Here is a 15480-nt window from a genome sequence, read left to right as displayed (position 1 = left end):
ATGCTACATTTAGTGAGATTAAGATATAGTGACATTTACCGAGCTCCTTCGTTTAGTCATATTTCACTCCAAAAATCAGAAGAATTTTTTTTTTAGTCATTACATTTTTCTAGATTGTGACAAATGTGTCACTATTCTAATTTTTGGCATGTTTTGCTTCAGAGTTTGCATTTTATTACTCTTAAAGGTGATTCTCATTAGATTTTTGCCAACACTTTACAATAAGGTTTAATTCATTAATGCATTTGGTCTCATGAACCAACCATGAATACAATATTTATTAATCTAGGTTCATGTTTATATATATATATATATATATGTGTGTATGAATTAAAAATGAAAAATAATAATACACGAATGTTAAATTACACAACTTGAAATGAAACAAATTGAGAAATTAACCAAGATTAATAAATGTGTAAAATATTGTTCATTTTTATTGCATGATACCTGATGCATTAACAGTTAATTATTATTATTTGTGTATTACAGTAAAAAATACTGTAATATTTTTTAATAAAAGCTTACATTTTAAAATGTAAGATTAAAATGTATACTTAATTCTCATGAAAATGTCATTACAATGCAAAAAATAAAATAACATAAATAGAATAGAATAAATAATTGGAATTATTTGTTATTTAAAATTGTAATTATTTGCCCTAAAAATAGGCTACACTTTCTACAAATCCAAATATAATTTCTCATTTCTTTTCTTTTGATTTTGGGGTGAAGTATGACCTGAACATGTTCTAAAAATATTCCATGTTTTAGGCACATTATTTTAAATCGAATACAGCATCTGGGGGAAATTCGACATCTTCAAACAAGCCAACAACAAAAAATAACATACATTTAATTCTAAGAAACATTAAAAAAAAGATTTTAAAGAGTGCAGCACACCGGTGTGACAGTGGTCCATCTAATGTAGACACAGACACTCAGTCCAGTTCCCACAAAGCTTTGCTGCAGTTTTTAGCTGGAGTGAACAGCGCTGTGCACCACAGGAAGCATTATAACAAAAACACAATCTAGTAAAGTTTTAAAAGTGCTTTAGCGTTCAGTACCTTCAGTGAATACATTCACACACACACAAACCTACAGAAAAAAGTAAACCACATATAATGGGGTTAAGTCTGCAACACACACATACACACACTTAACCTTCGAGAGGCTCTCTGACCTCGCTGAGGTTATAGAGTGAGAGAGAGGGATAAAATGCTTCAGCTGTCAATCCATCCAAAGCAAAATCCAGTCCAGAGTCTGTCCTTTTAATAACTCAAAAGCACGGTTCCTTTCTCCCTTTTGCTGGTTTTCTCTCCCACAAGTGTGTTGGCTGCTGAAATGAGGCTGAAATGTGTGGATACAGATTTGCAGAATAACACAGAACTCACTAGTTACGGAGTTAAATCAGTTTTAAAGATTCAGTTCATTAGTTAATTTTACTAGAACCACCGGAGGCGGGTGGTTTTAAAGCTCAACATAAGTAATCAACAAAATATGCCCTGTTTCCAAGACTGCATCAAGTCTTTCATAAAAGAACAGTCAAATGTACAAAAAAAAAACAGACACAAACCGTGAAAAAAGCAGATATTTGAAATAAAAACATCAGGCAGCACTGAGTGTAAAGGCAGCCGTAGCATAGAGAAGTGAAGAAGTGAGGCTGTAGTTCAGTAAGGCCCTTTGGAGGGTCCGAAGATGGCAAGTGGGAAGTGTTTCACGTGAGATGACCACTGAGCTGCCAGCTGGAAAAACTTCACATCATTCCATTCTACTCCATCTATCAACACTGCAGAGAGGAAACATACAAACACACTACTGCCTTTATGCCTCAATTCCACAAATATCAATTATAGCTAAATTTAGGGGTAGAAGTACCGTTCAAAATTTTGGGTCTGTAAGATTTTAAAAATATTTTCGAAAGTCTTTAAATGCACACCAAAGCTGCATTTATTTTGATAAAAATTACAGTAAAACAGCAATATTGTGAAATATTATTGCAATTTAAAATAACTTTTTTCTATTTTAATGCATTTTATAATGCAATTTATTCCTGTGAATTTCAGCATCCGGTCTTCAGTGTCACATGATCCTTCAGAAATCATTTTAATATGCTGATTTTCTGCTCAATAGACATTTTTTTATTATTATCAATATTGAAAACAGTTGTGCTGCTTAGTATTTTTGTGGGAACCGTGATTTATTTTATTTTTTTCAGGATTCTTTGATGAACAGAACAGAATTTGTTTGAAACTGAAATCTTTTATAACAATATAAAAATTATAATAAATAAATAAAAGTATTAATGCTGAATAAAAGCATGAATTTCTTCCCAAAATTTTGAACTGTATATAATTATTATAATTTTTTAACATTTAACTCTTTCCCTGCCAGCGTAAAAAAAAGAAAAGAAGTTGCCAGCCACCTCCAGCGTTTTTGATCATTTTCACAAAAAGTTTCATGGCCCCAAGAATATTTTGTTGTATAAATATTAGTGCTGGGCAATCGATTAATCGCGATTAATCGCATCCAAAACAAAAGTTTATGTTTACATAATATATGTGCGTGTCCTGTGTATAATTGTTACGTATATATAATTACACACACATGCATGTATATATTTTATATATAGAAAAATATGTTACATATAAATATAAATATTTTCTATATATAAATATAAGATAAATTACACAAATAAATATAGTATGTACATGCAAATAGTTCTTATACATGAAAGAGGTTGTATTTATATATACATAATAATAATACACAGTATACACACATATATTATGTAAACCCAAACTTTTATTTTGGATGCGATTAATCGCGATTAATCGATTGCCCAGCACTAATAAATATCTGAACATGCAATATATCAAAAGAAACAACAGCCCCTCTGATTTTTTAAGGTGCACTGTGTACATTTTAGCGACATCTATTGGTGGGATTGCAAATTGCAACTGCCCACCCCTCCCTTTAAAAGCGCATAGGCTTTCCTGTAGCTCAAACAGTAGAGCATGGCACTACCAACGCCAAGGTCATGGGTTCGATTCCCAAAGCAAGAACTGACAAAAAAAAAAAAGTAAAATGAATGCAATGTAAGTCACTTTGGATAAAAGCATCTGCCAAATGCATAAAGGTAAATGTACATAGAGAAGCTACGGTGGCCGAAACAGGACAAAGATGTCGTTGTCTGAGACAGCAGAGAGTAGCTAGCGCTCTGTAGAGCAGTTTGTCTGTTTAGGGCTTCTGTAGAAACATGGTGGTGCAAAATTTTGACTTTACTGTAAGGGGACCCCCGGTGTATGTAAGTAAAAATGGCTCACTCTAAGGTAATAAAAACATAACGGTTCATTATGTAAGGTCTTTATACACCACTGAAAACATAGTTATGTATATTATATTGCATTTCTGTCAGTCAATCCTCATAAATATTACACACTGCACCTTTAAAAAAAAAAAGAACCCATTTTATTCTAGCTTCACGCATTCATTTTATCAACACTTGAATGTGCAACATTTTTAAGAAAAAGCTAGAAAAACACGTTTCTGTCAAAGACGACATCCAGATCGGATTCAAAACGATGATCAAAACATAGATGTAGTCCATCAACACCCCCATGCTTGCACAGTCTGCATCATCTTCGACTGTATTTTGATCCAGAGATTCAGTACTCTTTCAGAAGATGCGTAATAGTGCCCCTTACCGCATAACAGTGTAAACACGGAAAAGGATGTCAATGCCGGGGAAAGAGTTAATTGGCGGTGCAATTTGCATTCAAGTGTATACACTGGATTACTTAAAGGAGTCATTTTCTACATAATTTAGATTATTCATTTTAAATCCCTTAAAGGGTTAGTTCACCCAAAAATGAAAATTCTGTCATTAATTACTTACCCTCATGTCGTTCGACACCCGTAAGACCTCCATTCATCTTCGGAACACAAATTAAGATATTTTAGTTGAAATCCGATGGCTCAGAAAGGCCTCCATTGGAACAATATACTTTACACTCTCAAGACCCATAAAAGGAACTAAAGACGTTGTTACAAAGTCCATCTCACTACAGTGGTTCTACAATAACTTTATGAAGCGACGAGAATAGTTTTTGTGCGCAAAAAAAACCTAAATAATGACTTATATAGTGATGACCGATTTCAAAACACGGCATCATGAAGCTTCGAAGCGTTATGAATCAGCGAGTCGAATCATGATTCGGATCGCGTGTCAAACCGCAAAACTGCTGAAATCACGTGACTTTGGCGATCCAAACCGCTGAATCAAATCACTGATTCATAACGCTTCGAAGCTTCATGATGCTGTGTTTTGAAATCGGTCATCACTATATAATATTTAGGGCTTTTTTGCGAACAAAAACTATTCTTGTCGCTTCAAAAAGTTATTGTAGAACCACTGTAGTGAGATGGACTTTGTAACGACGTCTTTAGTTCCTTTTATGTGTTTTGAGAGTGTAAAGTGCATTGTGCCAATGGAGGCCTTTCTGAGCCATCGGATTTCAACTAAAATATCTTAATTTGTGTTCCGAAGATGAACTGAGGTCTTACGGGTGTCGAACGACATGAGGGTAAGTAATTAATGACAGAATTTTCATTTTTGGGTGAACTAACCCTTTAAGTCCATTTATATATTGTTAGTCAAGGTTTAAGAGCTGCTGGTTTGCATTATAAATATATCTTTTAACAGCCCTATTCTTCAATAACAGTATCTTTACAAATCTATTTGTATTGAAATGTGCCAATTTTGGCAGCTTAGTTACTTTCGGACTGTGGAAAAAGTTTTTGCAGTATGTTTTAAAGTACAATGAACTGATGATGATGTTGATGATTATATGACCCCTTTAAGCACAGATCTCTGATTGTATTGAAAGTTTTAGTGATTACTTTGATGAATTCGGATTGGCTGATCACCTTTCAGCATGGTCTGCTGGTGTTTGGCTGTGCAGATGAGTCGACTTATGCCCTCTATCACCTGACTCTTAGACTCCGCCTCCTTATCCTTGGTCTTTTTAGGCAGAAACATCACTGAACACAAAGACAGAGTTTTAATGCTTATTCATCAACACAGTACTTTTGATAAACTGACTGTCACTGAATGTGATGCTGTAATGTGTTACCGTGGCACTGTGTAATTGTTGGGTTTCCATGTCTTACCCTTTTTATTTTTCTCTTTGGTGACAACAGTCATGGACATGGTCGGCTGATGTGTAATTTCTGCTCCGCCCAGTGGGAGGCGGCTAACCTGCAGCGAGCGGAAGGTGCACTTGAGCGTGTTTTTGGCAGAGGAGTCTCTCTTCTCCACTTCTTTCTTCCTTTCTGACGGAGCAATCCAATAATCAACCTGAAGACCCATCAGCTCCCCCTGGCCCCCTCCAGGAGAACTGCAGCCACACACACACAAGTTGAAGAAATAGAAGACTAAAGAGATCTAAGACTGTGTGTGTTTGTGTGTTTGTACCTGAAGTGTACAGAGGGAGAAGAGGGAGGCGTTGGAGATGCCTCTTTTAGTAATGGGGAGATCTGTGCAGGAGGAGTAGAGGAGAGAAGAGCAGACCCAACAGGAGCAGCATCATCTGAATCGCCTACAAACACACAATCACATACGCAGATCATTCTTAAACATTATTTACAATACATATAAGAAATATAACAAATATGGTAGGATCATAATAGGTAATATTTCATATTAGGGCTGTTGGCAGTTTTTTTAAAATGCATTTTTACTTTCCTAACCCTAACTTTCTTAACATCTTTAGAAATTTGTGTTTGAACTGTAGCTCTGTAGATTTATATGGCATTGCTGTCGAAGAGTAAATAGCTGGTGAAGTGGATTTACTTATTGTAGAGTTAACAAACATTATCATGAGCACTGTAATATTTGAAGCGGATGTCATAATGTCATTAGACCAGGAAGTTTTTAAAGCAGTTCATTCATAAATCCGTAAGATCTTACCTTCATGCTGTGGAAATATAAACCAGAAGACAGAACACCGCGAGCGCAGCACTGAAAAGGCCTATAAATGTCTATAAAGCCTATTGTATCATATATTTGATATGCAAAAGGCCTCTAAATTACCCTATGATTACTAGTTCATACTTTTTTAGTAAGTAAAAGGCCTTTTAGTATAATTCTAAATATGTCCCCCTATATTGTTAGTAATATTTCAAGATGAATACTTACTGGACTGAAGCCACTTAGGTTTACTTGATTATCTACACAATTTTTTTTGAAAAATTATGTTAAAATCTAAGCATCTGATACATCAGGCTTTTGAGGAATGTTTATTTGTATATCTCTCAATCATCATTATATTGCTCTTTCAGAATTTAATCCTACTTTTTGGCCATATAAATATCAGCAACTGGATCAAACTGTATATTTATGCTCAGCTTTGGCCTTTATATTCTCACTATATCATACTATATGAACCTGATGTATCAAAAATGATACTCAACAAAAAACACAAATTGCAAACTTTTTTCCATTTCAAAATTTGTTCCATGATGTGACTTTCCTGGCTACGATTTCACATGTCAGGCTTTGCAGAGTTAACATGTTCAATTGACAGCCCTATTTAAAGGGTTAGTTCACCCCAAAATGAAAATTCTGTCATTAATTACTTACCTTCATGTCGTTCGACACCCGTAAGACCTCCGTTCATCTTCGGAACACAAATTAAGATATCTTTTTAAAAATCCGATGGCTCAGAAAGGCCTCCATTGGCAGCAACGAAATTTACACTCACATGACCCATAAAAGGTACTAAAGACGTTGTTACAAAGTCCATCTCACTACAGTGGTTCCACAATAATTTATGAAGCGATGAGAATAGTTTTTGTGAGGAAAACACAGACGTAGAGCCGGCGTTCCAACACATGACCCGGAAGCGAGGAGCTTTGTTTACAAGCAGAGGAAGACATGCCGTATCTAAGCTGTTGAATTCTACATTTATCGTGCTTTAGGTCTTGGTGTAGTGGTCAAAATGGTGCTAAATTGTGCATTTCCTGGATGCCCGAACCGCTGGCTCTACTTGATATTCTCGTGCATGCGTTGTGGTGCTTCGGTAGTTCACGTCAAAGGCCTAAGCGGAGGACAGAAACATGTTGAATAAAGTCGTTATTTAGATTTTTTTTTCAGCACACAAACTAATTCTCGTCGCGTCATAAAATTATTGTAGAACCACTGTAGTGAGATGGACTTTGTAACAACATCTTTAGTACCTTTTATGGGTCTTGAGAGAGGAAATGTCATTGCTGCCAATGGAGGCTTTTCTGAGCCATCAGATTTCAACAAAAATATCTTTATTTGTGTTCCGAAGATGAACAAAGGTCTTACGGGTGTCGAACGACATGAGGGTAAGTAATTAATGACAGAATTTTCATTTATGGGTGAACTAACCCTTTAATATAGACAGTATAACTTACCAGATGTGGCAGAAGTTTGTTCAACAATCCCCACTTTCACCACCTGCAAACAAGTTGAAATCAAATATACTTTGAGTCAAACACAGCAATTAAAATAGCATAAAACTATAAAAACGTATTTGTGAATGGATGACGTACCCCAATGAAAGGGATAAATTTCTGGCAGGAGTCTTCATCAGGACTGTGAAGAAAAAAGGAGACTATGAACACACTGTTTACTGACTATTAAATTAATACTGTGAGCAAAAAGGCCCCACCCACCCTCAAGGAGAAACACATCCTAGTAAGATAGTTAGTTACCCATTCACTTCTATGAAGAAACAGATTTGACTATTTTAGAAAGAAAACACTTCAATTTTTATATTACATTACATGAAGTAAAAAGAAGCATCCAGAACTGATTTTTTTGCAAGCCAGTTAAAAATTTAAAATATGGAATCACAGTCCGCATGCAATTCAGAACGTTATTTTGGCTTATTTGATTCAATTAACTGGCAAAACTAAATCAGTTCTCGATGTTTGGGTCTATTTGAAGAACAAACAAAAAAAATATTTTTGGAGTGTTTTTCTTCATAAAAACCAAATCAGGTTTTATTTTCTCCCTAGAAATGAATGATAAACTATAGTAACCAGAACTATAGTACCCCCCCCCCCCCAAACCACATCCATAGTATCTTTCTGAGGCATTGTAGATTGTATCTATTAAAGAAACATTTTGATCTCTGAGGAGAAAAGGCTTCTAACACGGATTTTGGCATTGCCGCTATCTGATTTGTTCAGACATGCTGCAAAGTAATGCTGTGAAGCGAGACGAGCCTGTGTAATTCCAATCAACTGTTGCCGTCCTGCCAATGCCCATTCCACTACATTGAAGGTACCAGAAAAAGAAAAAAAAACTGAAAGAAGCATTCTCAGCCAATCAGAGCTCAGAATCAGGCTAATTGAACCAGAGATGGTCTTAAAGCAGATATTATTGATCCGGCAACAAAAAAAAGGTGAAAAATGGCTGTTTACTTGTGCATTATACTTACAAACAATAAAAAATATAATGAAATGGCCACTCTGTTCAGCCTAAAAAATTGGTTTTAGGGGGAATACATTATTTAGACAGTACACTATAGATTTACATTCAGACTGAAATCTCATGCTTTGTTAAACCATCTCTGATCTCTAGAAGAGCAAAACCCAGAACCAGAAGCAAATTATAAGAGAACCGAAATATTAAATAAACTGTGCCAACAAACCACCCCGAAAACAACACAACACAAGCCCAAATATAGGGAGTTGATTGAGTTCATCTGAGCAGAAATAGAAGCTGCTCTCAGTGAAAAGCGTAACAGATGTTTTATTGCTCTGCACATCAGAGAATAAAGAGACACTGATGAAACCAATAACTGGGAAGTCAGCCAATATCAGCAGCGATACTGCAAGTACCTGCTTAGAGAAGCAAGTCTGTGAGTGTGTGAGTGTTGTGTAGTTTAGGCTGTTTACTCTGATGAGAGAGAGCGAGAGAGAGGTCAGTAGAGGAGAGAAAAATGAAAACAAAGCTATGACAGAAAATGAAGAAATTTTACCTCCATCTTAAGGTCTGTTCACCTCAGATAATGTCTTTTTTATAAAAAGTGGAATCATTTGACATAATTTGCATCTTTTACTTTGCTATTCAAATTAAGAATATCCTCTGGGACCCATAAATTCACTTTTATGAATTTCCCTGATTCCGTAAATGCCATGGTTATATAAAAGGATAAATAAATAGGTGCCCAAAAACAATGCAATAACATGACATTTTTTTAAAGGAAAACGTATAAAATAAAATGTATTGGAACTCTTATTTTTTACCCGTTTACACTAATTGTATAATAAATCCGGAATAAAATTATTTAAATATAACCATTATATTAAACAAATGATAATAAATTAAATACATTTTAATAAATTCGTAATAAATTTCATAATATAATGAAATTATATAGAAATTATCCTCAAAGCTTGGTTTATGCATGTTTTGTGGAAGTTGAGATTTCTGTGCCAAAGTACTAAATAAATAATAATTTAGATAATAAAAACATATTTTATTAGCAATTAACAATTCTATCATTATAAAAGAAGAATGTGTAAAAGAACAAACATTGACTGAAACGTGAATAAATGCAATCTTTGGCTATATTTTTGGCTCATTTTTTCGTTACTGAGTTCTGAAGTCCTCTACAGAGGACATGGAATAAATGTTTCTTACTCTGGGTTTTCTGGGTCCTGGGAGGACATTTAGTTTTGAATGTTATGAGAAGCACACACTGCTCTGCTGAAGGACATCAGAGGTGTTCAGAGGATGATGGCGGTAATATTCCTATCCCAGGACAGCAAGAGATCCAATAAAACCTTCAGATTCATTCCACACTGCAGCCTTCATTATATAATTTAACGGCTAATTCCAAAGACAGCACAAGGTGGAGGAGATGGACCGCTTTTAGAGAAATAAATAGGAGAAACTGCAATGCTCAATATGGCAGTTACAAGAGAAAGTCCCACCACATAAGCCCACTGAACTGTTTTGTCCCAGAATTGCCCACGAAACATAAAATGTGGATAGAATCTCTGGAGTTTCAAGAGCATCTCTCTGCTCTCCCTCAGCCATAACTCCCCTTGATGCTATACGAGATGAGAGAGAGAGAGAGAGAGAGAGAGACAGGAAGCAACAGGCCGGAGGTGATATGTATCTGATTGGCTACGGTATCAGCACAGGCAGGATGACCACAATACCTTACTGCAAAATCAAAATGAAAGCTCTTTTTCCTTCAGAGAGGGCAAGGAAAAGAAAGAAATAAAGAGAAATAAAGTATGTTATTCACAGACAGAGATGACAAACATTGACATTCACATGCTTCCTTTCCAAAACATGACTTTAAGGAGGATGCTCATGGAAAAAAGATGCAAATATCCGGAAAACATAGATCGAGTGTCAGTTTTAGAGTGGAAAACCAGATATCTGCATCTTCAGAGCACCTGAAAATGAACCCAGCCTCTAATAACACATATTCAAATTCACTTTTATATCAATAGTTTATTGATATTTTTGAATTGTATTTAGTCAAATACAATTGTAGACACTCATAATCTTTGAATATGTTTTATTAAAAAGTGGTACCATGTTAAAAATCACACTGATATTTCATATTCAGTGTGTTCAGCACAGCATTTATGTTGCCTTCTCTGAACGTTTTAATTATTTGATATAAATATGGATCAGGGACTGCACTGTGCATGCGTGCATTACCTTTTCTGCTTGTAGGTGAGCATGGCCTCTGCTATGGGCAATTGATGAGCTCCATTAGCTCCCAACATGTACTGTGTCACTCTGGAAACAATATCTGGACTGTCCTGAACTGTTGGAGAAAGAGGTTGACAGAGAACATGTATAAACATGTAAACACAGGGAAAGCCCCGCATGACCCGGATCAATTTTCTCACAACTCTTTGCGTTCATTTAACACTTTTTAACTCATTTAAAACTGCTTACAAGGATACTCAACAAAACAGGATTTCTTGCATAAGTTTGTGTTTTTGTCCGTTCAAACGCGAAAGAACTAATTAAGGAAATAAAGTATTATTTATTATATTTTTAATATGCGAATAAATACTTTTTGATTTATTTACAAATGGATAGAATGGAGAGTGAGTGACTATCAGACAGAGACAGTTACCTGAGGACGGTGCTTCGGGTTTGTGGAAAAGATCTCTCCATGCCGAGTCCTGGAACAGACTGTTATATCTGTAGTCTATACTGGCCAGATATTTAGCCACTGGATGAACCCCTACACACACACACACACACACAGTTTTTTTAGCACTTCTGATACGGTTTTATTGGTCAATGCCTGCTAATCCTTTCCTCAAACTCCTGCACTCACCGAGAGGGATGATGAGGAATCGCAGATATCCGAGCCAGTCGGGGGTTTTATGTGTCAAGTGATCCACAAACAAACGCAAAACGGCAGACAGGTAATGCTGAGCTCCTGCTACTCCGATCCGCACCGGAGAAGGTGTGACTGAGTTACTGTTACAACTAGAGAGAATGAGAAAAGGAGAAACAAGAAAAAAAAAGTACATAGTGTCACTATCCTGGAAAAATAATTCAAATGAAGTGTATTGTGTGTGTCTCTTTGTGTGACTCACAATCTCTGAATGCGAGAGATGATGGTGCTGAACGCTGCCTGTACGTCAGCCATGGTACATGTACACACAACAGGAAGACCGTGATTCTGTAACACCTCAGATACATACTGAGATAAGAAGAGAGGAAAAGATTCAAGAGTTGAAGCTGTTTTTATACTGATGCCAGACTTATAATTCATATGCTATGATCTTATCTTTTACTTCAAGTCATTTAAGTTAATAAAAAGATGACAATAATAAGAGATTAAAGGATTAGTTCACTTTAAAATGAAAATTACCCCAAGATTTACCCACCCTCAAGCCATCCTAGGTGTATATGACTTTCTTCTTTCTGATGAACACATTCTGAGTTATATTAATAAATATCCTGACGCTTCCAAGCTTTATAATGGGATTAACGGGGCTCACAAGTTTGAAGCTCAAAAAAGTGCATCCATCCATCATAAACGTACTCCACAAAATAAAGGCCTGCCAGACCGTGGCTGCCAACTTATGTGTCCGCCATCATACATCGCGTCAGTTATGCTTTTTCGTAAGTTGAATACGGAAGGTGGTCTGGCGGTAGCTAGATATTTTATCCTTATAGCATGTTAAATATGGATATTTTTCTCACAAAAACGCATCGATTCGCTTCAAAAGGCCTTTTTTTAACCCCCCAGAGTCGTGTGGAGTACGTTTATGAGGGATGGATACACTTTTTTAAGCTTAAAACTCATGACCCCCGTTCACTGCCATTATAAAGCTTGGAAACATCCGGATATTTATTAATATAACTCGATTATGTTCATCAGAAAGAATAAAGTTATATACACCTGGGATGGCTTGAGCGTGAGTAAATCATGGGGTAATTTTCATTTTAAAGTGAACTAATCCTTTAAGTACTTTATCAACGATTTAATGTATCACAGTTTCCACAAAATATTAAACAGCTCAACTGTTTTCAACATTGGTGCTCAAGAAACATTTATTTTTATTATCAAATCAGCATATTAGAATCAATTCTGAAGGATCATGTGACACTGAAGAATAGATTAATGATGCTGAAAATTCAGATATGCCATGTCACAGGAATAAATTACATTTTAAAATGTATTATTTTAAATTGTAATAATACTTCACAATATTCATGTTTTACTGTATTTTTGATTAAATAAATCCCTTGGTAAGTGTAAGAGACAAAAACGTGAAACATTAACAGCCCTACATTTTTTTATTATATTTATTAATATGATAAAAATAATACTGTTATATATAAATATATGTTTTAGGTCACCGGCTTAAATCTACCATCACAGAAACTGTGATATTGTATGGACAGCTGTCAATCATACCTGGCCCTGCCAGTCGGAGGTGTTGATGAGGATGATGCTGTCGGGGAGATGGCTGTCTGACACCAGGATGTGGTTCAGCTGGTCGTAAACAGTTTTGCGTGGAATCTAATCAGAACAGGGACCAAAATTGGTACAATGAAAATGTAAAAATAAAGTAAAAACCTGCTGCTTCTGTTTAGTAACTGAACTATATTTGTTGTATGTAGCAAGGCTCTATCTGACCTGTAGGTGGCAGCGTGTGTCAAGTGAGCGCTCGTTGTCCAGACTGTTGGCTCTTTCGTTGGGCGGTCGACTGGGCTGCCTCTCTTTAAGTGATGTGCTCCGCCCCCGTCGCCCTGCCAACTTTGGCTCCACCCTTCAGAAGAAGACAGATAGTAGTTCATAATGCAGAACTTTTTAATAAAAACACTAAACAGGATGGACAACAACAAAAAAACACCAGAGAGAGCTTTGTTTCTTGACACAGTAATCTAAAATAGGTACAATCTATTATGCTCTCTTTATCTCAAAATGTGTATCCTCGTGCATTAACCATAGTGATAAAAGCTTTGTGCATCCTCACCGGTTGGATTGAATGATGAGTGACTCCGTTTTGGTCATCCGGCCAGTTGGAGGCAACCTCTCCATGAAAGTGTCCATGTTGTCCATCATCTCTAATTCTGTGGTAGGAGTCACAACCTCAGGATGACCCTAAAAACCAGAGACACACATAATAAAACTTCAAAAACACTATTTATAGCATATACAATGTAATACTGTTACTGTAATACATGTTTGGTTTCTTTGTGTTTTCATTCCTGTTTCTTTTGTTTCAGTTTAGTTCTCCCAGTATATATATATATATATATTATATATATATATATATATATATATATATATATATATATATATATATATATATATATATATATATATATATATATATATATATATATATATATATATATATATATATATATATATTTATATTTATATATGTTTGGTTCTGTTGTTTGTTGGTTCTCGTCCTTAGTTAATGTGTGTAGACAAAACTATCGTTGCTCCTGGTTAGCTCCTTGTTATTCTCCACATATATTAAGATTGTGAAATCAAGCGTCTTGGATTTTGCTATACACTATTGTGACAAATGCAGCCCTTGTGTTTGGACTAGGGCTGGTGAAATAACTTAGACCGTTTTTCACTAAATTAATATTATATTAGTGCTGTCAAATCGATTAATCGCATCCAAAATATAAGTAATATATGTGTGTACTGTGTATAATAATTGTGATATATATATATATATATATATTACTTTATTACAGTGTCTGGCAGAGCTCATCTCAAAGCGAACAAGAACATGTGAGTCTTGATCTGATATTCGGTGAATATCTTGTGGTAATGAAGGACATACCAAAGAAATATTATCAGATTCATTATCCATCTGAAACTTTCCACCTACAGCCCTTATTTTATCAGGATCCATCTGAACAGAGAAAGAGAGAGAGGTGGAGAGAGTTAGCTGAAGAATTATTCAACTGAAGTGTTTGTTTCTAAGCTAGCTGCTACTTTCTCCTCATAGGGAAAAAATTCAAAAATGTTGGGTCAGTAAGATCTTTTTAAATGTTTTTGAAAGAAGTCTCCTTTGTTCTTTGCTCTTGTAATGGACTTCATTTATTTGATAAAAATATAGTCAAAACTGAAATATTATTACATTTTAAAATAACTCTTCCCCTTTTTTAATACATTTTAAAATCTAATTTATTCATGTGATGCAAAGCTGAATTTTCAGCATCATTCCTTCAGTCTTCAGTGTCACATGATTCTTCACAAAACAATTTATTTGGTGTTGAAAATTCTGAAAACGGTCTTGCTGCTTAATATTTTTATGGAAACTGATATATATTCAAAAGAATGTTTAAAGGAACAGCAATTGTCCCTGCTGACCTTGCTGAATAAAAGTTTACATTTATTTATTTTGTTCTTTTGCAATTAAAAAAAAAAAATCCTACTGACCCCAAACTTTTGAATAGTACATATATATTTGAAAAGGATTTAAATTAGGGTTAGTTATTAGTTTAGTATAATTAGCTTTATTTTAAGACAATATAAATATATGTTATTTTTAAATATCTACTAAACACATGAGTGTGTCCTTACTGGACTGGGCGGCTCTCTGTGACTCCTAATGCTGTGAATGCTGCCAATTTCTGTCTGAGAGCTGGATAGAGAAATTCCTTCAAAATATGGCCTAAATCACACACACACACAGAGAGATAAACACATGATGGTTAATAAAATAACACACATCTGAATATCAGGCACGAAACGCACAAATGAACAAACTCTCTCCTCAGCATACTTAAGTTTGGGTTTTGGGGTGCTGAGAACACTTTCGTCATCATCCAGATCCGGTCCACTGTCACTCGGATTCTCGAAATCCAAACTCTCTAGATCCAGATCTTCCTCTACCTCTGGGGGCGGCTCAGCTGGGTCCTGCTCCGAGTCCAACACCTACAAACATTTAAACATTTATTCCTCATTTGAACTG

The 15480-nt window shown here is 35.4% G+C and overlaps 1 protein-coding gene across 6 annotated transcripts in view; it reads right to left on the bottom strand.

Moving 5' to 3' along the window:
• Nucleotides 1-412: 412 nt before the first annotated feature.
• pacs2 (phosphofurin acidic cluster sorting protein 2) overlaps nucleotides 413-15480 on the bottom strand; it is a 57305-nt gene continuing 42237 nt past the window's right edge. For 2 of the 6 annotated variants that reach the window (XM_079842144.1, XM_079842145.1), the window contains exons 9-25: nucleotides 15292-15443; nucleotides 15090-15180; nucleotides 14344-14415; nucleotides 13513-13640; nucleotides 13173-13305; nucleotides 12951-13055; nucleotides 11620-11726; nucleotides 11355-11509; nucleotides 11148-11258; nucleotides 10721-10829; nucleotides 10207-10239; nucleotides 7582-7624; nucleotides 7444-7486; nucleotides 5477-5600; nucleotides 5173-5399; nucleotides 4930-5043; nucleotides 727-1789 (exon numbers count right to left, since the gene is read on the bottom strand). In XM_079842144.1, the coding sequence (XP_079698270.1) occupies nucleotides 1671-1789; nucleotides 4930-5043; nucleotides 5173-5399; nucleotides 5477-5600; nucleotides 7444-7486; nucleotides 7582-7624; nucleotides 10207-10239; nucleotides 10721-10829; nucleotides 11148-11258; nucleotides 11355-11509; nucleotides 11620-11726; nucleotides 12951-13055; nucleotides 13173-13305; nucleotides 13513-13640; nucleotides 14344-14415; nucleotides 15090-15180; nucleotides 15292-15443 (1866 nt within the window). In that variant the 3' untranslated portion in view covers nucleotides 727-1670. Of the gene's footprint in view, nucleotides 1790-4902; nucleotides 5044-5172; nucleotides 5400-5476; nucleotides 5601-7443; nucleotides 7487-7581; nucleotides 7625-10206; nucleotides 10240-10720; nucleotides 10830-11147; nucleotides 11259-11354; nucleotides 11510-11619; nucleotides 11727-12950; nucleotides 13056-13172; nucleotides 13306-13512; nucleotides 13641-14343; nucleotides 14416-15089; nucleotides 15181-15291; nucleotides 15444-15480 lie in introns of all 6 variants that reach the window. The other 4 variants (XM_079842146.1, XM_079842147.1, XM_079842149.1 and 1 more) reach the window with 3 other exon arrangements.

Source organism: Gobio gobio, assembly GCF_949357685.1.
Source record: "Gobio gobio genome assembly, chromosome: 18".
NCBI classification, from domain to species: Eukaryota; Metazoa; Chordata; class Actinopteri; order Cypriniformes; family Gobionidae; genus Gobio; species Gobio gobio.
This window is presented reverse-complemented; position numbering and strand designations above follow the sequence as displayed.